Source organism: Zosterops lateralis, assembly GCF_965231275.1.
Source record: "Zosterops lateralis genome assembly, chromosome: 29".
In the NCBI taxonomy this organism is placed as follows: domain Eukaryota; kingdom Metazoa; phylum Chordata; class Aves; order Passeriformes; family Zosteropidae; genus Zosterops; species Zosterops lateralis.
The window spans coordinates 1,769,135-1,795,312 of NC_139789.1; the positions used below are offsets into that span (position 1 = coordinate 1,769,135).

General features: G+C 58.2%; 1 protein-coding gene across 2 annotated transcripts; it reads right to left on the reverse strand.

Moving 5' to 3' along the window:
* Positions 1-198: 198 nt before the first annotated feature.
* Positions 199-25,356, reverse strand: LINGO3 (leucine rich repeat and Ig domain containing 3). Of its 2 annotated transcripts, none has more exons than XM_083879910.1 (4): positions 25,206-25,356; positions 17,446-17,514; positions 13,561-13,664; positions 199-3,539 (listed from the first exon to the last, which is right to left on the reverse strand). In XM_083879910.1, exon 4 carries the CDS (start codon positions 3,504-3,506, stop codon positions 1,692-1,694), a length of 1,815 nt encoding a protein of 604 aa, XP_083736036.1. In that variant the 5' UTR covers positions 3,507-3,539; positions 13,561-13,664; positions 17,446-17,514; positions 25,206-25,356; the 3' UTR covers positions 199-1,691. The 2 variants fall into 2 exon arrangements, with proteins under 2 accessions (XP_083736036.1, XP_083736037.1); XM_083879911.1 differs by lacking the exon at positions 25,206-25,356 and adding an exon at positions 24,254-24,314.
* Positions 25,357-26,178: the final 822 nt, after the last annotated feature.

Below are 26,178 nucleotides of genomic sequence, written 5' to 3' on the forward strand. Positions count from 1 at the left end.
GACGCATGGCAGGGAGGGAGGGATGGATGGATGGATGGATGAATAGAGGGATGGATGGATGGATGGATGGATGGATGGATGGATGGATGGATGGATGGATGAATAGAGGCATGGATGGATGGATGGATGGATGGATGAATAGAGGGATGGATGGATGGATGGATGGATGGATGGATGGATGGATGAATAGAGGGATGGATGAATAGAGGGATGGATGAATAGAGGGATGGATGGATGGCACCCTGTAAAAGAAGAACAGGGTTGGTGTGATGTTCTGAGGAGCCACTTGTGCCCCACAAAGCTCCCAACCCCCCGGATACTCTGCTGCCACTCCAGGATGTCTGTCAGAGGATGGGCACCTGCCCCCTCCAGCTCCCAGCCTGACCATCACTGGCTGGAGAAGGGACATCCAGGTGGGGAACATCCCTGCAGGAATGGGGACAATGGTGGGACCTGCAGCAACCCCCAGGGTGCACATGCAAGGAAAAGGAGGAGGAGGAAGCAATGAACTCCCTGGATCCTCCCGCCAGGTCTTCCATTCCTTCTCCCACACACAAAAATCCACACCCTGAGGCAGAGCCAGGGCAAAGCCTGGGAAGGGGTGGAATGGGAAGGCAGGAACCACCCCTGTGGCAGCCGGGAGCAGCCCCAGGACATTGACCCGTGGTCCTCAGCGCCAGAGGGTGCAGGATCTGGGATGGAGGTGTCAGCCAGGACGTTCTGCTGGACTGCTTGTTCCCAGCATTTCTCTCCTCTTCTTTCCTAGGCCTTAGGGCCTCCCTGCACAGGATGAGCCAGGTCCTGCTCTCCTGCAGATTTTGACTTTGCAACTCAAAGAAAATGAACCCCGAAAGTGCCTTTTCAACCCGTAGGAATCCCAACCCCCTTGGGCAGATGCAGAGACAGGGGGGTCTTGCATAGCCCTGGGGTTGCTCTTCCTGATTTTAATGATCTTGGCCTCATTTTGCCTTTTTTTCCCCTTTTTGTCTTGCTGACACCTCCTCAGAGCCTGGCCCTGGAGGGTTATTATTGCTTGTGCAGAAGCGTCCCCGGGCACCCACATTGGCAGATGCTGGATCTTAAATCCATGGATGAGAAGCTCTCAAGGCACATCCGTGCCCGGGGGGGGGAAGGTCTGTCTTTGCTAAGGGGCTGGGGGACACCCCCAGCTCGGCACAACCTCCCCAGTCCCGCATCGCCCAGGAAGACATTTCTCTTGGAAATTAATTAAAAAAAAAAATCGGACCAAAACCCCCACCAACACCAAGAAAAGAACCACAAACAACTACCAGGAAAGTTTTCTGAAGAGTCCCTTACAAAAAAAGGGAAAGGGTGGGGGAAAACAGGAAGCATTTTTCTCCCAGGCTCCAACACTGCTGATCTTTTGGCTCAAGAAATGCATAGTTGGTAGCAAAAAACTTGCTACATCAGGAGCCCCTGGGACGGCCCCTGAGCCCTGAGGGCTCTCCACAGGGCTAGGACATCGGGGTCATCTCTCCCCAACCCTGACGTCCCCACAGTTCCCACCCTGCTGGCCTGTGGCACCTCTGTCTCCAGCCATGTCCCAGCACAGCAAGGTCACTCTGGCAGCTCCGGGACATGGCCGGTACTCCCACAGCCCTCCTGGCCCCATCCCACCATGGCCGTGCCCGGGGCTGGGCAGCAGACAACGGTTCTCCTCTGGGAGAGGCTCAGATCATCTTCATGTTGAACTTCCTGGCCCCTCCTTGGCCGGTGGTGGTGGTGGGGCCGTCCACCTTGCGGAAGGAATATTCCACGGAGAAGTTGTTCTTGTGCTGCCCCCGGCCACGGCTCCAGACGAAGAGCAGGAGGAAGCAGAAGAGCACCACGCCCAGGAAGGTGATGCAGCCCATGGCCGTGGAGACCAGGATGGTCTTGAGGTCCAAGGTGAACTTCAGGAAGACCTGGGTGTCGTTGTGGAAGGTGTCGTTGAAGTTGCTGAGGTACAAAGTCCGGTTGGCGTGGTGGACGCCGTCGGCCGGGCGCCCCTTGACCGTCAGCGTGGCGAAGTAGGTGTCGTTGCCGCCGGCGTTGCTGGCGATGCAGATGTAGGTGCCGCTGTCCTGCACCTGGGCGAAGCGGATCTCCAGGGTGCCCCCCGGCAGCACCGTGGCCCGCCCCGTGCTGCGGGTGGTGATCATGCGGTGCTGGGGGGACACCCAGGCGATGGAGGGGTCGGGCTCCCCGTCGGCCCGGCACAGGAAGGACACGGACTGTCCCTCCCGAGCCGTCACGTGCTGCAGCTTCCGATCCCGGATCTTGGGCTTCTGGCAGGTGAAGTACTCGAAGAGCACCGAGTCTGGGAAGTCGCGCAGGGCGTTGCCCTGGATTTCGGGCGGCGAAGAGCACATGGGCTGCTGCCCGTCGAAGTTGAGCGTCTTGCGCCGCTGCAGGATCCAGAGGAGGCGGCAGTCGCAGGCCAGGGGGTTCCTGTCCACCCGCAGAGTCTCCAGCGTGTTCACCGAGTGGAAGGTGCTCTCCTCCAGCGTGGACAGGAAGTTGCTGGAGAGGTTGAGCAGGCGGATCTGTCTCAGGCCGGAGAAAGCCTGCGGTTCCACGGACACCAGGAGAGCACCCACGATGTGGAGCTCCTGGAGCCGGATGAGGTCCTTAAAGGAGCCCTTCAGCACAGTGCTAATGGGGTTGTAGGACAGGTTGAGGTACCGCAGGTACACCAAGTTCCTCAAGGCAGCGGCGGGCACGGCTGTGATGTTGGTGTAGGTGATGGAGAGTGAGGTGAGGTTCAGGCCCTGGAAGCTGGTGGGGGACACCTCCTCCAGCAGTGGCCAGTTGTCGATCTCCAGCTGCAGGAGATTGTAGAGCTTCTTGAAGTTCTGGTCCTCCAGTGCAGAGATGCTGAGGTGCCGGAGCCGCAGCACCTCCAGGTTCTGGAGGTAGGACAGCGACTCTGCCGAGATGGAGGTCAGGTTGCACTTCTCAATGGTCAGCTGCTCCAGGCCCAGCAGCCCTGAGAAGGCGCGCTGGGAGATGTACACCAGGTCGTTGTCACCCACCTCCAGGCTCTTCAGGTTGCGCAGGTCCTGGAACATGTAGTCCAGCAGGATGACGAGCTTGTTCTCGCTGATGTCCAGCAGGGTCAGGTTGGTCAGCTTGGTGAAGACCCCCGGGGGAATGAGCTTGAGCTGGTTCCCCCGCAGCCGCAGGGTCTGCAGGTTGAACAGGTTGCTGAAGGCGCCGGGCTCCACATTGGAGATGATGTTCTCGCTGAAATCCAGCTCCTCCAGCAGCGGGTACGGGGCCAGGTCACCAGGGTTGAGGCAGCGGATGCGGTTCTTGTTGAGCTCCAGGACGCGGGTCTCGGTGGGGATGCCCTCGGGGATGGCCGTCAGGCGCTTGCGGTGGCACAGCACCGAACGCAGCTGGGGCGCGCACTCGCAGCGCGCGGGGCAGGCGCGCGCCCGCGGGGACAGCAGCAGCATGTGCAGGGCCAGCACCGGGAGCCACCATGTCATTGTGTGGGGCATGGTCTAGGGGCTCACTGCCGTTCTGCCATGCGCCTGTGACGGAGAGAGAGCGGGGTCAGCGGGGACAGAGTCCTCCCCGGCCCCACAGAGCACTTGGCTGGGAGCTGAGACTGGACACTGCTCCCCAGGCCGTGCCCCGTGGGGTTGGTAAGGCCCCAGTCCCTCCAGGAAACCCCCTGGGTCCCTTTGACCTACAGTGGAACCCGGGGATCCTGCCCTGTGCAAAGCTGGGATAAATGAGCCTCACTCTCCGTGGGAACAGGGAAACTGAGGCAGGGGGAGAGGTTTCTGAGAGGAGCCAGGGCTGCAGACCCACACCTGAGCCTCTGCTCCCACTGACTCAGCCCTCCCTGTGCCCCTGAGGGTGCCGGCATGGGCAGAGGGGATCGTGAGCACCCCGGGGTAATGCAGGGCACAGGCACCCCAAGGGCAGGGCAGGAGCACAGAGATGCTGGCAGAGACACTGGCAACTTGTGACACAGGTGGGATGCCCCGTCCCCTCTGGTGACACAGATGGGACACCCCATGCCCTCTGGTGACACAGATGGGATGCTCCATGCCCTCTGCTCCTGGTGTGAGGTTTCACCCAGCAGCACAAATTCTCCCCAGGCCCCCGGCTCGGAGGGGTCCCGTAGGACGGGAGACGCTCGGTGCCGCACGTAGGGCCCGGTCCCCCGTCCCTGTCCCTGTCCCGCCCTCTCGGAGCGCAGATTAAGGCGGCCCCCGGCACAATCTTTGCCGAGGAGGGATTAACACCGACCCCGCGGCGCCGTGCCCCGGCTGCCCTCCTTTCCAGGGATTAGCACTTCGCCGCCGCTTTCCCTTTTCTTTGCTTCCCCTTTCCCGGTCCCTGTCCCCATCCGTGCCCCAAATCTGCCAGGCTGCCTGCAAACGCAGCTCCCAGCGCCACCGCGAACTCCTCAGCCGCCTTTCCTTAATGAAGCACGGTCATTAACCTAATTAAGTGGCAGCGTTGCTCGGTTGGGGAGCTGCGGAGTGTTTTTGAGCCTGGCAAGAGAATATTGGGGGTACCAAGAGCAGAGCCAGCCTCTCCCGACACCCCTTTGGAGGTGCAGGGAGGGGAGCACTGACACCTCCAAGCATGGGGGGCTTGTCCCATTGTTCCCACAGCACTGGGACAAACTGAGGGGCAGCCCCCGAGGGCTGGTTCCAGCCCTTCTGACTTCCAGGGAACCCCTCACACGCTCCCTTCTGTCCCTCTGGGCTCCTCAGGGACCCCAAGGCTGTCTGTGGGAGCCCAGCAGGATGTGGGGCAAGGGAAGAGGATGATGTGACATCTGTGGCTGCTCAAGGCCATCGAGGTGTGGCTGCAATGCTCCCCCTTGGTGCCACTGCAGGTTCTCAGTGCCCAAAAGGGCCCATCTTGAGGTGGCTGCTGCTTGGCTCAGGGGGTGACAGAAGGAGAGTGATGAGGATCCCCTGGAGAGGTGACACTGATGGAGCAGGGACAGCAGGAGCTGGCCCAGCCCAGCATCTCCTGCTCCTCACACCCACCGTGCTGACAAAAGACACCCAAGGCTGGTGTCACCCTCCCTCCTGTCCCCATGGGCTGGTGGCACACAGGAACAGTCTCGGGGGCTGGGGGGTTGTTGACTCTGTGCTCACGCCTCAGGAAGGATGCAATCTCTAGGGATAATTTCCTGCCCTGATCCCATTATCTGAGAGGAGCAATTCTCTGGGATTAAACCCATTGCTCAAGTGCAATTTTGGAAGGATGAGAGATGATCTTCAAGGAGCGGTTTTGGACAACGCTCTCAGGGATGCACCCAGGATTCTGTGATCTTGTACTGACGTGGCACTGAGGGACGAGTGGTGCCCTTGGCAGTGTTGGGGTTACAGTTGGACTCGATGATCTTAGAGGGATTTCCAACCTCAACAATTCTATTCTGAGTCTGTGACACCTTTTTGCTTTTTTTATTTTTGTGTGTATGTTATTTTTGCCACATTTCCCTTTTTCTTCCAACGAATCAAACCAAGAGGGAAGTGTCACCATTTCACACAACCACAGGATTAACAGCTGGTGGATGCAGCTGGGGGACAGGGGGGTGGGACTATCGACCCCACTGGTGCCCCTGCCCCTTTCTCCCCTCTCTCCAGCACTGCTCGGCTTCACTCTTTGCACCAAACCCCCTGTGGGGACTGGAGGCCCCCAAATGCCATCTGGGCACTGGAGCTGCTTGGCAGCCTCTGCCTTCCAGGAGAGCCACTTTGTGAAGGCTCTTCCTGGCTGGTGGCCCAGGGAACCTGAGCTGGCTCTGAGGTGAGGTGAGGGCAGCTCCCCTTTGTCCCCCTGGTTCTGGAGGCTCCACTCTTGCTCTGCCCTGAGGCTGCATGGGGAGGATACCCCAAGCACAACCTGTAAACCCACAGGACAAACCCCTTCCCATTTATTGTGACGCTTATTGGTCCTATCCAGTGTCTCTACACTAAATAAAGGCGCCCTGGTGCCTCTCTAATGATGTCCCAGGCTGGGCCGTGTCCCCTTGCCCAGCTTCCCTCCCTGCCAGCCCTGGGGGGATCCCTCCCCGCCTGAGGCTCTGCCCCTCGTTCATTATGGATGAGCCCGGGGTAACCCAACTCCACTTTTGGTTACTACTCTGGCCACCCGATCCTCTAAGCAAAGCTCCAGCCCCGCTGGAGTTGTTTACCCTGGCAGATGGAGAGCAGGAGCCTCAGCCCTGGGCTCACCTTCCCTCTCCACAGCCCGAGCATCAGCCTGCCCTGCTGCCCCACTGAACCCATAGTGAACCCCACAGCGGGAGCATCAGCTAGCCCTGCTGCCCACAGCCCCACCCATGGGTGCCCCACTGACCCCATAGTGAACCCCATAGCGGGAGCATCAGCCCGCCCTGCTGCCCCACAGCCCCACCCATGGGTGCCCCACTGACCCCATGGCAAACCCCACAGTGGGGTTCAGGGCTGCTGGATGAGCCATTCCAGCACATCCAGGCAGACCCGAGCTCCAGAGCAAGGCTGGCTCTGCCCCAGCTGTCTCTGGCGGCCCCAGGACATCCCGCAGAGGAGCTGCACAGAGCCCGTGTCCCCTGCAGGGACACCTGGAGGCCGTGGTCGCTCTCTGTCCCGGGCAGGGCCAGGCACAGCCGGGCTGTTTATTAATAGCTCATTACGGCGATTGTGCAGCGCTTTCCGGGCTCGCCCGGCCCCTGGGGAGCCAGGGCAATTAAGATCCAGAGCAAGGCCTAGATAGAGGCTCTTCTCCTCATTTAATTTATTTTTAAAAATAACAAGCTTGCTGCATGCAGGGCTGGGGACAGAGCCAGCAAAGCCTGGGGCTGAGGGGCTGCGATGGGGGAAGCAGAGCAGAGAAATTTTGGACAATTGGGACAATTGGACAATTTTGTGAGCCCCTGGAGCCTTGCCTGTCTCATTCCTACCTCCCCACCAAGATTTGTGACCACTGAGGTAATTTTGTCCCAGCCACCAGCAGCACAGAGGAACTGCTGCTCTCCAGCCACCCTGGCCTGGGGTTACCCAGGAAAGCTGTGGCTGCCTCTGGATCACTGGAAGTGTTCCAGGCCAAGCTGGACAGGGCTTGGAGCACCCTGGGATAGTGGAAGGGGTCCCTGCCCATGGCAGGGGGTGGAACGAGATGGTCTCTAAGGTCCCTTCCATCCCAAACCATGCTGGGATCCCATGACTCCTGCAGGTGGGATTTTGGTCCCTCTCCACCCTTCAAACAGCTCCTGCTTCTCTGGCCCTGTCAGCTCCTCCAGGAGCAACTGCTCTTCAGCTGCCATTATTTCTTCCTTTTTGTGAATTAACACCAAAAAATCAGCCCAGGTTGCCATTTCCAGGTTCCCCTGCACAGACATCCCATGAGCACGAACACCTCAGTCAGAGCAAGGTCTTGTTTTATCCTTCCCTTGACACACAGGATGTAAAATGCTTCTGCTGAGCCCTTCTTGTTCCAGCACCCCATTGCTGCTGCTCCAGGCCAGGCCACTTCATGGTGGGGGCCAGAGACAACCAGGGGATGCTGCTGCATCTTTCCAGGGATGCAGAGAACCCCAGGAGAGCATGGAGACCCCAAAGGAGGGAGGGAGCAAATGGAGCAGAAAACGATGGTGGGATCCCCACCCTAAAAACATCACCAGGGAGGATAATCCCAGTGCTCTATCAGATGGGCATCAGTGCCTTGTGCCAGTGTCAGTGTATCCCAGACTTGGCATGAGACAGGAGAGGGCTCCTACAAACACCAGCAGCAGCCAAATGCTGCTGGGAACACCCCGAGCACTGCCCAGCCCTCACCAGCAGCCAGCCCTGCCTGGCAGCCCAGTGTCCCCACGCCATCCTCACTCCCTGGCTGCTGTCCCCAGCCCGGCTCTGTGCCAGGGCAGGCAATGCCAACCACGCTGGGCTGTGCCAGCATCTTCACAGACACTGTCACCCTGCTTGGTGACACCCTGCTCAGCATGGGGCTGGGGCTGGGGCTGGGGTGGGATGGAGTGTCCGAGCATCCCTGTGGTGTTTCTCAGCTCACTGACAGTTTGCCAGGATTGCTGTTGGACTCTCCATCAGGACAAGCTCTGTGTGCTTCCCTATCCTGGGGTGTGGCCTGGATGAGATCTCGATTCCCAGGAACAGGAATTTGCTGGATCAAGCAGGCTCCATGGACTCGAAGCTCCCTGAACTGCTGGCAGGGGCCTGGAGCAGAGGATGGGGCACTCTGGATGCTGATGCCAACAATTCCCTGGCTCCAAGCTCTGCCCATGGGGAAGGGAAAACTGCAGCCAGAGCTGCCTCAGGACAGAGCTCTCCAGACCTGAAGAGGAGCCCAGACCCCAGTCCTGTGCCAATGCCTGTCCAGACATCTACTCCTTCTTCCCCGCTGAAAAACCCTGAGCCCTCAGTTCCACCTTCCAAAAACACCCTTCCCCCCACATTATTTTAGGCTGAAAAGGCAAAAAACGAGGGTCCCTGGGGTCTGCTCCATGCTCAGCTTCACTGGTGACACCACCCACACTGATCATGGCACCAGGGGCTGCTGGGGATCCCCAGGGGGATGTCTTGGCATTGCTCAGAGCTGGCAGAGCACAGTTTGATGCCCAAATGTGAAGTCAGGGAATCCAACTGTGTTTTTCCAGCTGTTGCTGCAGCTCAGAGCAGAGCACAGTTCCTAGGGGCACTGAAATGAGGACCAAAGGTGACCTGTGCCACTGTCCAAAAACAAATGTGTGGCTCCTGCAGCTTTATTTTATCCCTTGCCTCGAGTCTGCAAAGTCAATGGATTTGGAGCCACACTGAGCTTGGAAAAATCCCAGAAAAAACAGGGGGGCATGGGGAGGATAGAGGAGATGAGGAGGAGCTTCAGGAACATCCCTTGGACCTTCCCTGGCTCCTGAGGTGACACCAGCAGGTTTCTCCCTCTGCACAGGGCAGCAGAAAGATCCCGGCTTATGCTGGGGCGTGGAGGGAATTAAATCAGAGCTGAGACAGAAGCAAAGAGGCAGAAACCGGAGGGTCAAAGGAGGCCAGGGATGTGCCCAAGCCTCAGCTCTGGTGATCAGGCAATTAGCAAGCCAAGCATGAGAATAAATAATCCAGCTGAAACAGGGAGAGCAGGACAGAGCTGGGGGTAAGAAGGAAGGAAATCAATCACCAGACCTAATGGAGAATTATCCAGGAGAGAGTTATTCCTAATCTCATCAGGGGCTGGCTGGGAAACAAATTCTCCTGGCTCTGCTGCTCTCAGCACGTTTTTCTGGGTCAGGGCAGGGCTGGGCAGGCAGGAGGGCAGGGCTGGAGGAGCAAAGGGAGAACCAATGGCTGGGTGGGCACTGAGGGCACCCAGCAGGGTCCCTACAGAGAATCTTCCCACCCCACAGGACCTGGTGAACACCTTGAGGGTCCTCAGACCACCAGGTGGCCAAGTGACCATCCCCAACAGCCTGGCAGAGCCCAGCTGGGCTGTGACCATGGTGGCCGTGCTCCCGATGTCACCCTCATGTCCCTCTCAAGGCTGCTTAAGCTGAAGCAGATTTTCCTGGCAAGGCACGGGAATGGGGAGGGGAGCTGAAGGGAGCTGTGTGTGCAGGAGCCAGGTGGGGCTGGGTCACCACAGAACGTGACTTCAGGGACAGCTCGAGAACATGAAAAGCTGCCACAGAAGGGAGTTATTTTGGTGAGTGGCAGCTGCTGCCTCTCACGCGGCTCCTCCTGCTCAGCAGCCCCACGTCTCGGGGCAGCCGAGCCGGCACCAGAGCAGCTCCCAGGGAGGAAGGATCCTCCCTTCCTTCCCAGGAAACCTCCATGGTGTCTCCATGGAACCATCTTCCCATCCCAGCATTCCATCCCGAGTCCTTGGCAGCCGTGGCCACAGGACTCTCCACTCCTCTCCCACGTGGAAACTCCCAGCCCTCGCAAACACCACAAAACCCCACAACTGAGGATTCCCTGATGAGCCACGGCACCAAGGAGACAGCCCAAAAGAAGCCACTGCTTATTTTTAGAGACAACCTTATGATTCCTGAGCACGTGGCCCAGGCAACACTGCACAGGCAGCCCCAGATTGGCCGCAATCTGCTTTTCTTCTTGACAGACATCATGTCTGAATCTCTATCTCCACAAGATGCTCCCAGGAGAGGAGACATTTAGAGACGACCACAACGTACAACATTTCTGAAAGGTCACTGCCTGCACCAGACAACGAGGAGCAGAAGACACTCATCAGCAACAGGGGCTTTGGGGAGGTGTTTAATATTCCATGAGCATCTCTATTTCTCTACCAAAGTGGATAACTCTTCTAAAAGTAGGGGAGGGAGGCAGGGCAGGTGGGTGCTGGGCTCTCGTTTCCACCCAAGGTGGGTTGGCTGAACCACTGGTCAGAGCTGAATCTCAACTGCTGCTGGGAAATGGTGCCTGAGAGTGAACATGACCTGGATCTCAACAGCCTCAGAACCTGCTGGACCACAAAAGAGCAGAGGCTGAGCTTGACTCCTCTTCTTCCGCTGTATCCCAGATCACATCGTTGCCACTGAGCTGTTCCACTGATGCCACCAAGAACCCTAGAGTTGCACTTCATGCAGTGGCTGTGCTCCCTGGATGGACAGCAGAGGCTCTTTTTTTAAGGGTTCAAGTGAGAACTTTCAATTTGCAGAAGCCCATTAACATCAGGGGCAGGATGAGGGGGGGCTGGGCGGCAAATGCAGGGTGACAGCCCACGGCCCATGGCACTCTGACTTCCGGATGTTTTCCCATCCCAGTCTGTCACCAGGACTGGGTTCTGGTCACAGTCCCCATGGTGTCCCTTTCCCTGAGCACCAACCCAGCTACGAGAGGCCCAAGCTGCAAGGTGACAGCCCAGGTCTAGGAGACTCCCACTGCAAACCCAGCTTTGTCCTCTCCCACCAAAGCTGGGCTTTGCCAAGGTCCCCATCCAAGCCCAAAGGTGCCCATCCAAACCAACCTGTGGCCAAGGTTTGCCTGGTCTCAGGTTTCTCCCCAGCCTGGGAGTGGGGACAAGGAATCCAAACCCCTGGCTACTGTCCTGGCACCTCAGTTGTAGTGTCCACATGACATTTGTTGCTGCTGGATTAATAAAACATGAGCCCACATGAGCACAGATGTGACAGTCAGGCACAGCCACAGGCAGAGAGAAAAGCAGGGCCACGCTCCTGGCAAGGGCTCCTGCCCCCACAGAGACACAAATACAGAGCATTAAATTAGAGAGAGAAATTTGCTCCTTCCTCTGCAGCTGCCTCCCCCTCCTGCCTCCCTCCTGAGCTCCTCCTTCATCTTCTGCACCAAAACACAGCCTGGGAGCACCCCAGGAGCAAACTGGGAGCACCGAGGGGCAGCATGGCTGAAGCCACATGGGAGAGGACAGAGGGAATGTGCCAGGGCCTGGCCAGGCAGGACATCCTCAGCTACAGCACTGGGGCCGTGCTGGGGACACCTCTGGGGGTGACCCCACCTGCTGGGGGGACACATCACTCACAGGGGCTCTGAGCAGCAGGGAGGACGTGAAGCCTCATCACAGGAAGGGACCCAGTGCCTTCACTGCTCCAACCCAGGCAGCTCCAAACCAGCAGCTCCGTAGGAATGGAGGTGCTGGGGCAGGATGATGAATAAGGGGAACAGGAAGGCAGAGGCTGTAATTAGGCACCTTTCAGAGTGCTGATGGATGACGCTGCTCGGGGGCGTGCAGAGCTGGGGATGCTGACGTGCAGCCACCCCCCGGTGCCAGCACTGCTCCCAGTCTGGCCAGCAGTGCCCAGCAGAGCCCTGCTCTGCTGCTGGACAGTGACTGCCCGGTGATTTCAGTGCCAGCTGCCTCCCATGGGCTTTGCCCCAACACACGACCTCATTTGTCCATGCCAGCCCTCGTTAGATCAGCTCGTTCATTAAGCTCAGCACTTCAGTAACAATGGCCCAAGCCCCTCAGGGGGATGGCGCATAAATCACACCCTGATCGCTGTCACTGGCTGCCAGTGCTGGACCTTTGATGGCAAAATCTCCTCCTAATCCCTCACCTGGACTGTGGTGACACGGGTTAGGGCAGTCCCAGGGCTCCTGGATAAAACAACAGCTCTTGGCAGCCTTGACCCTCAGGAATCACCCTGCTCCTGAGGGCTCAGCCCCATGGGAGCCTTCACCCAGGGCAGGGGGTTCCCAGCAAGCCCAGCTTCCCTCTGGAGCGGGAGCCTGGAGTCCTGGCTGCTACCAGCCAATCTCTGCACCTTGGCAGGGTGAGCCATCATTCCAGAGGCTTTAATTCGACTGGACTGCTGGACATGTGGGCAGAGGAGCAGACTGACAGGCCAGACTGATGGACAGCTGCCTGCTCTGAGGCCAGCAGGGACAGGCAGCTGTGGCTGGAGAACAGCCCAGTCCCAGCAGGACTGCTCAGCTCTGCAGAAAGCAGCTTGGAGCTCTGTGAGCAAAGCTCTGCGGGGGCAGGGGGGAAAGGGGGCAGAGCTGGAGCCCTGATCTGCTGGAAGCCCTGCTAGGAGTGGGAATTCCATCCAGCAGGAGCACGGAGTGACAGCTTTCCCTCCCCCTCCCAGCTCTGCTCAGCATCAGTCCCGGGCTGAGCGCATTTTTTAAGATCTGTCTACAGCTGCTGCTGCATTGGAGATTTTATTGCCATCCCAATTATGATCACGGGAGCAGCGAGAGCAAAATGCCATTACAGGGGTGAAATGGCTCCTGACATCCCAATCCATCCCTGTCGCGCCAGGCGGGAGCAGGACCAGCCCCCTGAAATAATCCCCGAGAGGGGAGGGGGACAGGGGGACTCACCCCAACCCTGTGGAGCACAGATCCCTCCTGGCCTCGCTGCCACATTCCAGACGGGCCCCAGCAGAGCTGGGGGGGCTCCAGCTGTGTCAGCCCCAGAACTCCCCCGGGCTGGAGGATGAGGCAGTGGTGACATTTGGAGCGAGACATGCTGGCGTCAGTCCCCAGATCTACGGCTGCAGGGCATCAGCTGGGGCTGGGGCACCACGAGAGCAGCTCCTTTCCAATGTGCAGCCCCAAGAGGATCCCAAAAGTCAGAAATCTCCATGGTGGAAGGGAAAGGGGATGGCAGGGCTGTGTGGTGTCATTCCCTGTCTGGCATCTGCATAGCAGAGCAGGGGCAAAGCCTCCAGAGCTCCTCTCCCAGCTGACGAACTCCCAAATCCCAGAAATTCATCCAAACCCCAAACTACTGCCCCTCAAACTGATGCTGCACATGGATCCTGGCACAGCCAAGGCTGGGGCCCCACTGACTGCCTCCACTGCTGCCTGCCACCAACCCTGAGCAAGTACCCGAGCTCAGCACCCCAGAGCTTCACGTCACAGCTCTGCCTGAGTCACTTCTTGCTCACTCTGGGTTGGTGACAACAGGCTGGAGAGCTCCCAGCTGTTCCATGGGACAATGTCCAGCCGAGTGCTCATGCTGCACAAGGAGGTGGGGACAAGGAGAGGGCTAATGCCACCAAGCAGAGGTGGCCACGAGGTAAAAATAAGCTGGATTTTGAGTGTTGCAGTGCACAACCCCCAATCCCACTGGAGCTCAGGGAGTTCTCACCGTTCTGCAGGTCCAGGGCCGCTCTGACATCGGGATCTGCTGAGGCATTGGAGCCTGGGAGTGTTCAAATGGTGAAGAGTCCAGCACAGCCAGCCTCGGCTCCTCTGCACAGAAAGCACAAGGAGAGCACTGTCAGCCACCCTCCCTCAGTGTCTGCCACAGAAATCCCAAATAAACTCCTCCAACGTCCAGGGATGTGGCAACCAGGCACCTCCCAGATTGGGGGAGCATCCTCAGTGCTGCTCCAGCCGGGTGTGTGACCTGACCATTGCAGCTTGCCTGGTTTTATCTATATAAATATCTACCTATCTATCTATCTATCTATCTAAATATAAAATTATGCCACGCTTTGTGCCCTAAAGATCCTCTCCCCACTAGGAGAGCATCCAAGCCCAGTCCTGCTGTGGGTAGCTGTGGGTGCAGCAGGGAAGACACAACACTGCCCTTTGGGAATCACCTGCAGGGACTGCAGGAGGGGAATGAACCCACCCAGTGGGTGCTCACAGCCCAGGGGGCCTCAAATCTGGGGAGATTTCATCCAGACATGGAAGCAGAAGTGCCACTGGCCAGACCCCCAGCCCCGTGTCCACTCCCTGGGCATTTTGGGGGACTTGGGGGTGCTCCCAGCACTGATGCAGCAGATGCTGAAGAAATGATCTGCTGTGGTTTTACTGAATTGCTTTGAAGTCTCCGAATCACGTTTAATTTGCCTGTTGCAAAGAAAGGGAATTTAAATGGCTCCTTTTGTGTGATAATCCTGGTTAACAGCCCTCAAATGTCCCTGACTCGGGTCCTGCTCAGCAACACCCACGCAGAGACGCTGCTGCTGCAGCTCAGCAATTTCTCTGTGCCTGCTCCAGACCTCACTCAGGTCTGGAAGGTGTGGTTTGGGTGGGCAGCAGCAACCAGGGGGATTAATTCCTGCTGGAAGAGGCTTGGGGCGCCTTAGGCAAAGGAGCTTTCCACGGCAGGGATTTGCTGGGGAACGGCAGAGGAATGAGGAGCCGGCTCTGCAGCAGCAGCCGGCCCCGGGACACAGAGATCACACCCCCGGCACATCCCCGAGCCAATAATCCCGGGAGGATGGAGCTTTCCATCCCTGTGTGCTCCTGTGAAACCCAGTGGTGTCCACATGCTGCTTGTGGATGGGTAAATCCTCATTTTGGGGGTTTCTGGAGGACTGACAGTGCCCAACTCTGGAAAAGCTCAAACACCTGCAGGAAAGCAGCACTACCCCAAAACTGAAGTCAGAGGGATTCCCTTTAATTCCCTGAAGGTTTGGGCTCAGCTGTGCAGGGACAATGCTGAGGGTTCCACACTCCTGGTCACTCCCAGGCCCCTGGGGCTGTGAGGCTGCAGGACTTCAGTCAGTGCCTGGCAATCCCAGCCCATTCCCTGCTTCAGAACACCTTCCCCTTGTCTGCTCTGCCTGAGGGACCCACACTTCTCCCTGGAATGGCAGAACCCACATTCCCAGCTCCCAGAAGTGTCAGTGGGATACCCTGAGCCCTTCACCCCATCCAGTCCCTGGGTGGCAGGGATGCAAATCCCATGTGGGATGCACGGAACTCAGTCAGGGACACTCCCCAGTAAAAGAAGAGCACTAAACCCCCACAGCAACAGAAATCCCCTGCACTGGGCATGCCAGAGCTTCCTGCTGCAGTCAGGGGATGCACCAGCCCCTCCAGGAGGCAGGGCTTGGACAACAGGGACAGCTCAGGCCTGGCAGCAGGATGGAAAAACGCAGGATCACAGCAGGATCTCCTCAGGAATATGCCCTGCAGCACAGGGGGCTGGAGCACACACATGTGGGAGTAACTCTGACCCTGCATCTGAAATAATGGCAAGAATGACCCAAACCAAGCCCTGAGATGCAGAAATGACCCAGAAACACCTGAGCCTGCCCTCAGCACCTGCAGGGGAGAGCTTGTGGCACGTCCAGCAACTACAGCTGGTGCATTTCCACAAAGAATTTACCTCCAGGGGGTGAAGTGTGTGTGTTTTGAGGGATTGGGGCTCCAGGGGCTGATGCACACAGAAGTGCTGTGGATCCCTGGGGCTGCTCCGGTCCCAGGAGATGGGATAACTGGGAGGGAAGTGGGTTTGGTTCATTTGCAGCACCATGTGTGGGACTCAGGCACTAAAGTATTCCAGCAGGGATGGAGGAGGCTCGGTGGGTGATGCTTGGAGCCAGCACTATCCAAGGGTTAATCCCATCCACAGCAGCACATGCTGCTGGTCCCCATGGCCAGGCTCCAGCTCTGGGGATGGAGAAGGTAAAATTTCAATCTGATTTCAGCAGGCTGGACACAACAAACTGCAGTCAGCCCAAACGTGCTCAGCTCCTGGTGCAGAGCAGCCTCTGCTGCCCTCCCTGAGAGGCCTCACTCCCAGTCCTGCTGAGCATCAGGAACATGGAATTTAGGCTCACTTAGAGACTACCTGGGTTTGGCTCATCAGGTGAGCCCTGGGAACGAGCAGGGGCTCAGCTGATGGTCTTGGCATTTGTTTTTGGCAGCTCCTGAGTCACTTAGCAACCTCTGTCTCAGGTTACCTCCGGGGGTTTTGTCAGCAAATACATTTTAATCCTTCTGAAAGGGGACCCACCAGCACGTGGGTGAAGTGGCCTAAAGCCTCCTTGGGTCCCATGTGGTGACACCAGCACAGCTCCCTGGCCCTCTGTGTGTTTGTGCCACCAGGGCCATTGTCACCTCCTGCTCCTGTGATTTGTGTTTTACTCAACACTTGGATTTGAACTCTTTTCTGGGCTACTCAGTGGAGGAGCCAGGAGAGGATTCTCCTCTCCCCAGGTATCACACAGGACCTGCTTCTCCATCAAGGAGCTTCCAGTTCTGCACATGGGATCCCCTTGAAAAAAGAAATTCAGCAACAAATCCCAAAGCCAAACAGGACTCAGATGTCCTGGAAATCAGCAGAGACCTCCAGAGAACCAGACTACCTCCAAGAGCCCAAGTCAAGCTCTTCTAAGCCAGGAGCATCCCCTGGGATGTGCACAGCAACTATCCCAGGCACGGCAGCAAATCTGGCTCATCTCAGATCACTGCAGAAAGGGACCTGGGGATCCTGGTCAGTGGCAAGATGGATCTGAGTCACTGCTGTGTCCTGACAGCCCAAAGGGGCACAGTGTCCTGAGGGCACCAGGCCCAGGGAGGGATTGTCCCACTCTGCTCTGCCCTGGAGCAGCCTCACCTCCAGTGCTGGGGGCACTTGGGGCACCACAAGATCAGAAGGATCCAAAGCTGTTGGAGAGTGTCCAAAGGAGGGACACGGAGCTGGGGAAGGCTCTGAGGAGAGGCTGAGGGCACTTGGCTCGTTCAGCTGGAGCAGAGGAGACTGAGGGGAGGCTCCTCGGGGGCTGCAGCTCCTCCCGAGGGGAGGCGGAGGGGCAGGGGCTGAGCTCTGCTCTGGGACAGGGACAGGAGCCCAGGAAGGGCTGGAGCTGTGTCAGGCCTTGGGATGGAGCTCAGGGAAAGGTTCTTCCCCCCGAGGCTGCTGGGGCACTGCCCAGGCTCCCCAGGGAATGGTCCCAGCCCCAAGGCTGCCAGAGCTGCAGGAGCCTTTGGACAACGCTCTCAGGGATGCTCAGGGTGGGATTGTTGGGGTGTCTGTGCAGGGACAGGGGCTGAACTGATGATCCCTGTGGATCCCTCCCAGCTCAGGATATTCTGGGATTTTATCATTCCGTGGATCCCAGGACACTTGATAGTGCCCAAGATCCGGCCAGTGTCGCACTGTCCCGGTATCCAGGAGCATTAAGCCAGAGACTTTTGCTCATTAGTGAAATTAATGTCAGATTTCCCAGCCAGCTGAGCATCCAGCTGACCTTTAGTTACTGAAATATGAACAACAAAAATGACACATTACCATGGGGAGGTGTCACAGGCTGCTCATTTGAAATCCTCTCTCAGTGACAGGCCCCCACAGAGTTTCTTTCTGCAAAAGTAAATAGGAAAATTTGGAAAATGCTCAAGGAAGGAGGAAAAATTCAGCTTCACAGCAGCACAAAAGGGACACAGCATCTGCCAGCTTTGAGGACACAGCCAGAAATGGCCCCAGGGAGAGAAATGGAGGGAGAAATGAGACAGAGGTGTTGAGAATGAAACAGAGGAAAAAAGATCAAGAAGATCTGTTTCTTAGGAGTCTTGGGAAAGTCAGAGGTGGAGACAGTTGAGCCAGGACTGAGGCAGCAGGGACAGGTCCCCAGGCCATGGAGTGATCCCTGTATGGGGACAGCTCTGTCCAGCATGAACTCAGGGGCAGCAACAGCCTGAGCCAGAGAGAACCTTGGGGCACAGAAAAAAAAAACCAAAACCACGGCAGCATTGTCTGGTGGTGGGTGAGCCTGATCCAACAGATCACAGCCCCATTTATCACTGCAACAGCAACAACCTGGACCTGGATTTCCAGAAGTTTCCAGATGTTGGTGCAGGCTGAGCAAGGCAGGGGAAGGCAGTGGTGCCAAATCCCATCGGGACGTTCCTGATGGGAATTGCTTTGCCACAAGGCTGGTGCTTGATGAAGCTGGTGCTTCTTACCCTGAAGGTAAGAAAAGAAACCACTTCCTGAAATGTGGAGGATCCAACCTCCACAATAACTCCTGGAATGACTTGGAGAGCACTGGGCATGGCTGGGAGGGATGTTGGCATCACCCACTGAACTTCCCTGGGAGCAGCCCAAGGTTCCTACTCCTCATTAGGCCCAGGAATAAGGACTAATGAAGGCAGGATTATTTCCCCCCCTCCATTAGTCACACTTGGTTAATATTCCTGCTTATGGAAAAAGGTCACAGTTTCTCTCTCACTGATGTCACTCCACCTTCTATTTGCAATTTCAGGGTTCTGCTCCTTTTCCATCCCTAATTAGTGTTCAAGTTCAGGGGCCCTGCCCCAGCCCAGCACCAGGCACAGGTCCTGGCCACGCCACCTCTCCTGGGTCTCCCTGTGGAAAACTGACCCAAGAACAGCCCTTTTTCCTCTGGCAGTGCAAAGGGAACCAGATGGACTTCCCTTCAAATGAGATGTAAATTGAAAAACACAAAATAGCTCCTTGTGCCAATATTGAAGGGTTGGTGTCCAGCTGTCCTGAGCACGGGGAAGGTCAGCCCGGGTGACCCTCTGGAAAAAGAGGCCAGAAGCACCAAGCACCCTCATGGTTTGAGAAGAGGTTTGAAATTACTCCTTCGACTCTTCCTGAGAGAAAACAAATCTGCTCACCAAAGGTGAGGTGTTCCACCCTGGAATGTGGCTGAGGGAGTTTGGATGCTCATGGAGAGCCCCTTTAGCTCTGCTCTGCGAGGAGCACTGTGAGGACCATGCTCAGGAGGCTTCAGAAGATGGAAAAGAGCCTTCCCAAGGCTGTCTGAACCCCCTCAGCCCGTGCTCCATCCCCAGTGGTGGCACATGGCCCGGCAGCTCCGTGGGTGTCACAGCCACGGCTCCGGGTGCCACAGGGCCAGGGGAGCTGATCCCACAGAGCAGCCATCAACAGCCTCCTGGCTATTTCGGTCCAAAAACAAACCCCCTCATCCACCTGGGCTGAAACAGTGGCCAAATTGAGCAGGAAAAGCAAAGAAGACCTTGAGAGTTTTCTGGAGGTGCTGAGGATGGGAATTGAGCCGGAGATCAGGCGAATCCCCCACCACAGGGTGCTGCTCCTGCTCCTTCTGGGATTTGCTGTGTGAAACGGCCACGATGTCCCACGCTCCCAGCTCTGAAGCAGCAGGGGCTTCACCACCTCCCTGGCAGGAGCAGCACTGTCCCCACCACCCAAAGATCCCCCAGTTCCCACACAATTCTCTGGGGACATCAGCGTCCTGTGCTGACAGGGACAGAGCTTGGGCTCAATGCACCCAGGGCAGAGCAACAAGAGGTAGAGAGGGACAATATTTGGTTTAAATTTTTCCTCAATTCCCTTCCCACTGAATATTTTCTCTTCTCCTTTCCAAGAACTTCTTTTATTTCTCCCTGTCTCCCTCTAGCAACAGTATCTGGGAGGAACAATGAATTTTTAATAGGAGGGGGCGGTGGGAAGAAGCAGACCCTGAGGCAAGAAGAGAAAACATTGATCTGTTTAATCACTCTCATCAGCAGGAAACCACATTTAAGGGAGAGGGAGCCACGTGAGGACCACACAGAGCAGGGTCCCGGTCCCCTCTTTTCTCTGAACCCAGGGGATGCTGTGCAAGTCCCAGCCAGGGTGAATCCTGCTCAGAGGAGCTCTCCCAGCCACCCCACACACCCCTGGCATGGCTGATGTGGAGGGTGAGGGTGCAGGACCCCCAAGCAGCCCCTTGCACAGGGAGGGGAACCCTCCAGCCCTCCTGCCCCACAGCACTGGGGTTGTTTCTCTGCAGCACCTTCCCTGTGAGGGTGGGCAGGCCCTGGCACAGGGTGCCCAGAGGAGCTGTGGCTGCCCCCAGATCCCTGGCAGTGTCCAAGGCCAGGCTGGACAGATCTTGGACAGCCTGGGATAGTGGAAGGTGTCCCTGGCCATGGCAGGGGGTTGACACTGGATGAGTTTTAAGGTCCCTTCCAACCCAAAACACTGGGGATTCCACAATCCCAAAGCTGAGGTGTACCCACCTCCTGCTCCCCACTCTGCTCTGCAGGTCCAGGGCTCATCCCCACGGAGCTGAGGATGCCCAGCTCCCCTCCCTTGGTGCCTGGCCCTGTCTCCCCATCACAGCCTGAGCCTAAATATAGTCCCTGGTTCTCTTTTCTTGTAGACACAACCGGTGCTCTGAGTCAAAGTCCTTTCCCATGAACTCACTGTTGCTTAATAAAGCACAAACCCTCGGAGACCTTGATGCTGGGATCTGTCATTTTAATTCCCAGTGACACTTGTTCCTCTCCACTCCTGTATGTGGCCGCTGCTATTTTGGTTGGCACATCGGGAGCTGAACAAGGAGCCCCGGCGCTCCAGATCTGAGCTGGGCAGAGCTGGGACAGCTTTGAAAACCAAACCCTCCTGATGGATGGGGCTGCAAGCAGCAGCCAAGCTCGTGGTGGCATGAAAAATTCAGGGGGAGGAAAGCAGGGAAGCAAGGGAAGAGCTGGGCTGAGGCAGAGGAAGGAGGAGAGATGGATCCTGCCTCTGTTCCTGGGATGGGATCCCAGCCTTGGGTGCCCATGTGGGTGCCAAGGCATCACAGCAGCCTGGGGATCACACCCTCCATGCTTTATTTTTAACTCATCCCTGGTAAAGCTGTTTCTGTTTGCCCAAATTCTCCCTCTGAATCTCTGATGTTTGGTTGTTCTCAGGTGAATTTGGTGCTGTCCTCAGTCCGCCCATTTTACATGGGAAAGAGGGAATGGCAGCCCCTGCCTCGGCCTGGGGAGGGCTCTGCTCTCCCACCACCAGGGCCATTTCCCCCCTTTGCCACCCCTGTCCTGCCCAGCCTCAGCTCCCACCTCTGACACCCCACAGACCTGGGGCACCTTCGGGGTTCCAGCTCCAGCCCCAAAACACCACAGCTCAAATGGGATCTGAGGGAGAATCCAGCACATTCCACTGGCAATGGCTGAGCAAAGCTCTGGCCCAGGCTGTCCCACTTCTGCATCCCTGGTCCCACAACCCCTGAGCCAAAGCTCGTGGAAGCAGCTGCTTTGTCTTTGAAGGTGAACCCTACAAAAACTTCACAAACAAAAAAGCCAACCGAGGGTGCCCAAAGCCCAATCCATTTCCCTTCCACAGCCACTGTGGCTCTCAGCAGCATTTCCAAGTGTCCTCGTGGGATTTATTGCTTTTAATCTCCTCTCACATCTCCGCTCTGAACATTTCTGTCCTCGCCTTTTTGTTCTGGGGCTTTTCCAGGATTCACAGAGCAGCCCTTTGGCCTCAGGCAGCACCTTCCACCCTCTGCAGCCCCATCGACCAGTTACATCCTGCAGGATGCTCCATGACGCTCCCTCTGCCTGCTCACACAATCCCATCACTGCTCCACAGCCACACACAGGCAGCAGGAGTTTGGCTGCCTCAGGGACTGTGCCACTCTCCAAAGCCAGGCCTCCAGACCACAACCATGTACAGCCAGGGAAACTGCGGCACGGGATGCACGCAGAAGGGCTCTGGAGCCTCGTGGCGAGTCAGTGTAACTGGGGACAAGCCCAGGGATGGCCTCACTTGGCTCCCACTTCCCTTCCCTCGGAGCTGTGGGACTGGGGACGTGGGGAGTTGTTGCTGGTGACAGGCATCCCACCCGGGCTGCCCACGCGCGCCGGCGGCACGGGGATCGCCGCTGCCCACGCACAGCGCGCCCGGCCATGTGCTGCACATTCCCAGCGTTATTCCCAGGGCTCCCAACACCTCTCTCCCATCCCGGGGATGTGAACGCAGCAGCGATGCGGCTCAGAGCTGCCGGAGCAGCCCAACTCCTCCTGCCTTATGGCAGCTCCGGCTCCTCGCGGAGAGAAGAGGAGCCAGCTGCTCCCTGGAGGGATGCTGGAGGGGGAAACACGAGTGATCCAACAGGCAGGAGTTGGGAAAAATCCATCCCAAACACACGGATTGAAAACCTTTAAACGCTGAGTGCAGCCGGAGCCGTGTCTGTCTGTGCCGCTGGGCTGCGAGTCCAGTGTTTAATTCGGGCCCAGGAGGGAAGAGCAGGGATTAGATTTGGGCCTTGGAGCCAGGGATGAGTTCTCTGGTGAGGCAGGATTAGCACAGCTAATAAAAGCAGACATTCCTGAGCTCTAAACACTACAAAATAGGAAAAAAAGCCCCTGGCCCTGCTATCTTCAGCCAGGATCAGCAAAAGCGCATCCCCCCCGGAAAGGCTGAGCCTGGCAGGACCTGGCTGTGCCTGTGTGTCCCAGCTCTGCCCACCACAGCCACGTCCCACCCTGGGCATCAATGCCCAGGATGGCTGAAACACAAACCAGCCCTTGTTCCTCCTGTCCTCCTGCTTCCTCCTCCAACAGGGCAGGATAAAAGCAAAATCTACTGATTTTAGAGCCAACTCTCTCCTGAAGCTGCTTTGCCTCCTGCTCCCTGCTCTTCGGATGCTCCTCCAGCTGTTTTGCAGCCTGGGCATCTTCCCCCAAGATCAGCCCACAACCCAAGCACTTTGGGAAAGGTTGCAGACACCTGAGTGGGGTTTTTGCACCAAATTAAACCAGACCAACCCCAGGCTGCCCAACTGGCAGTTCCCCAACTCATCTTCAATTATTCTCCCATTTAAAGGACATGCACCACATTCTCTGCCATGCCTCGGGGTGGCATTTAGTCTCCATCCTGCAAGGGGTGATGGAGCTTTGGGATGCAGAGCAATCCCAAGGGCGCCACACTTCCCAAAGGGTTATTGCAGGTTCAAAACCTGCATTTTGAATTTTTACCCACACACCACCATATCACTGCCGAGCCGCTCTGCTCTTGGAGGGCTTTTTGGTTTTAATGCCTCGTGTTTTGATTGAAAGGTTTGTAGGAACTTTCCCTGCCTGGATGAGGCTTTTCCCATGGTGTCACCCCTATCTCAGGGCTGGTGCTGGGTTTTGGGGTCTCCATCCTGCAGGCTGCACATCCCCAGCCAGGGTGAGAGTGTGTGAGAGACCATCCACAGAACCAAGCAGCAGCCAGGAGCTCTGCCAGGCCTGGGCTGGTGTTCACCAGGCCACCAAACATCCCCAATCCCGGTCACTTCCCGCTCCAGCCGCGCCGGTTCCGATGCTCCTCACTCCCAAGGGTTTGTGCTCTGGGTGCTGCCAGGCTGCGGAGCCCGGCACGGCTCCACTCTCCATCAATTTCACAGGCACTCTGCCTTCTCCTGCCATCCTCTCCCTTCCTGGTTGCTCTTTTCTCCTTCCCAAAAACCTCATCGCAGGGTAAGGCTGGGAAGGACAGAAAAAGCAGCTGCTCCTCTGCAACCGCTGCCTGTGCGAACGCCGTGGGAATTGGAGCACCTTTTGTCAGGTTTTAGCTCAAACCCGCTCTCCAAGCGGATTAAGGAACTGGCACAAAAGTACTCAGGATGGAGAGTGGGAAGAGGCAAAGGCTGCTATTCCAGCACGGCAGTAGAAGCCAGGAATGCTGCGCTTGCTGCCTGCTCCATTTCCCCGAGAAATACAACCCGGTAACATCCGCGGCTAAACCAACCCTCGGAATTTTCGACAGGAGAATCCGCCTAAAATCCGGGATGCTCGGGGAAGAGGCAGGAAGGGCCCTGGGGTGGCGAGGAGTGAGGACCTGCAGCGCCCGGGGGGAAACACGAGCGAGAGGAGATGGGAAAAGCTTTCCCGACGCCCGGCGATGCTCGGACCCGCTCGGCTGTGCCGGGGAAAGGGGCTGCGAGCGGCGGCCCCAGCCCCAAACGGGAGCGGGGGGGCTGCGGGTACCAGACCCCCGGGAGCACCGGGGGATGGAGCGGAGCAGGGGCGGGCTGGACCCGGCGCCGCGGCGACACCACCGCCACCCGCGGTGCGACCCTGCCCGGGGCACCGGCGCCGCCCGCCGTGCCGAGCCCCCTCCCGGGCACCGCCGGCGGCTGCGGAGGGGCCTGGCGGCCGTGGGGGGTGGGCACGGCCGGGCAGCCCCCGCCGAGCCGCCGGCGGAGGAGGGAGGGATGGAGGGAGGGAGGGAGGCTGCGTGTCCCCAGGGCCGGCGGGGGCTCGGCGGCCGCCCCCCGGCTCCACGTGTGCGGCCCGGCACGACCCCCCCGGCCCCGGGACCCCGCACTCACCGCTCGGCGGCCGCTGCGGGGCTGCCCATGTTGCGGCGGCGGCGCGGGCAGAGCCGCAGCCCCGGGGGCGGCGCGGCGGCGGCTCCGGACGGACCCCGGCCCGGCCCCGGCCCGTCCCCGGGGGCGGCGCGGCGGCGGCAGCGCCTCTCCAGCCGCGTCGGGCCGTGCGCGGAGCCGCCCCCCGCGCCCCCCGCCCGGCCGGGGGAGGGACGGGGCCGGGGGCGATGTGCAGCCCCGGGCGGAGAGCGGGCACAGCCCCGGAGGAGCGCAGGGAAGGACACGGGGGTCTCCTCCCCGCGCAGCCGTGAGCAAACGGGAGCCTGGGGTGCTGAGCCTTGGAGTGTCCTGCCTGAGGTCCTCGACCCCATTCCAGCACCATGGAGTACCCCTGACCACCCTGCCTCAGATCCACAAGCTCATGGCAGCACCGTGGAGTACCCCCGACCACCGTGCCTGGGCTCCCCCAGCCCTGCTCCGCACAGCCGGGTACCCCACACCGCCCTGCCTGTGCTCCCCCATACCAGCACCCAAAGGTACCACCTGCCACCCCGCCTGGGCCCCCTCAGCCCCACACCAGCACCCCCAGGTACCCTCCCTGCCCATCTCCATGACAGCCTGTTTGAATCCCCCTGCCCAGTGTCCCCTGCCTGCCCCAGGACAGGGTCTGGGGGTCACCTCACCCAGAGCTGCCCTCTGCACTGGAGGCGGAGGTGGCTATGGGTGAACACAGCCATTTCCCCTCCATCCCATGGGAAATTGGGGCAATCAGAGCACAAACAGAGTCATGACCCCAGGAATGAGTGCAGCTCCAGCCCAACCACGGCTCCTGTGTTTGTGCCCCCTCACTGAGCTCCACTGTCCCTTGCAGCAGTGCCAGGGAGATTCCAGGCTCACGGGACAGTGACCTGGAGCCCCCAGCAGCACCCCCATCCCCCACAGGGACAGCACTCACCATTGCCCATTCCTCCTTGCAGTTCTCCTCTTGCTCCTCTTCGCTCCTGCCGAAGCCTCCTGAGCTGTGGTGCTTTGGTTAATTGGGCTTTGAGGATGGCAGAGGCCAATGCCCTCCTTGGCTCTGACTTGCAGGCTGGAATTGTTGCTTCTCTCCACTCATCACTGGTCAGTCCAGGCTGGCCTCAGCCTTGCTGGTCCCCGGCCTCAGGGGCTGTGGGCAGCTGATGCAGAGTGTCCTGTGCCCTTGATGTGCCAGCTGACCAAGCACCACCTGAGCTATTCGGTGACATTTGCTGCTTCTGACAGCGCTTTTCAAGCAGGGTTTGGCAGCATCTTCTTCACTTTACAGCTGAGGAAGCTGAGGGCAGAGCTCAGGGGGAAGGAACGGGGCTCAGCACTGAACACCAGGTGGGTCCCACGCCGTGGTTTTGCCTGGACTGGCTCAGTTTGTGCAGGATTTTGTCAGGAGAAATGCCAACAGCTCTCCCAGCCCTGTCGGTTCCACTCCCAACTCCCATCCCTTGCTGCAGCCCAGCGCTTCTGCTGATGGAGGTTCCTGGTGCCTCCTGCTGCTCGCTTGCTCCGGGATGTGGATTTATAATTTCATTGCAGGCACACGTAGCTTGGGCTTTCCCATTTGAGCTTCACCCCCAGCCTCAGCCCTGGATCTGCAGTTAAAACCAGCAGATTTATGTGGCTGGGAAGGAATTTCATTGCTGTTTTAAACAATATCAACTTATCTGCTTAGGAAAAGATGAAAAATCCAGGCATGAAAATCGTGGCTGGTTTAGTTGGGGATGGATTTTTAAGAGGCTGACGGTGGGGGGGGAGGGTGTGCTGGAGCAATCCACATCTCACTTCCATTCCCCAGGATGGAAAGGTGATTCTGGCTAATTTGAACACAGTCATTAAGCTGCTGTATCAAAAGCACAAAGTCAATTAAGCAGCGTCCCCCCCGCCCTGGCTCCGCA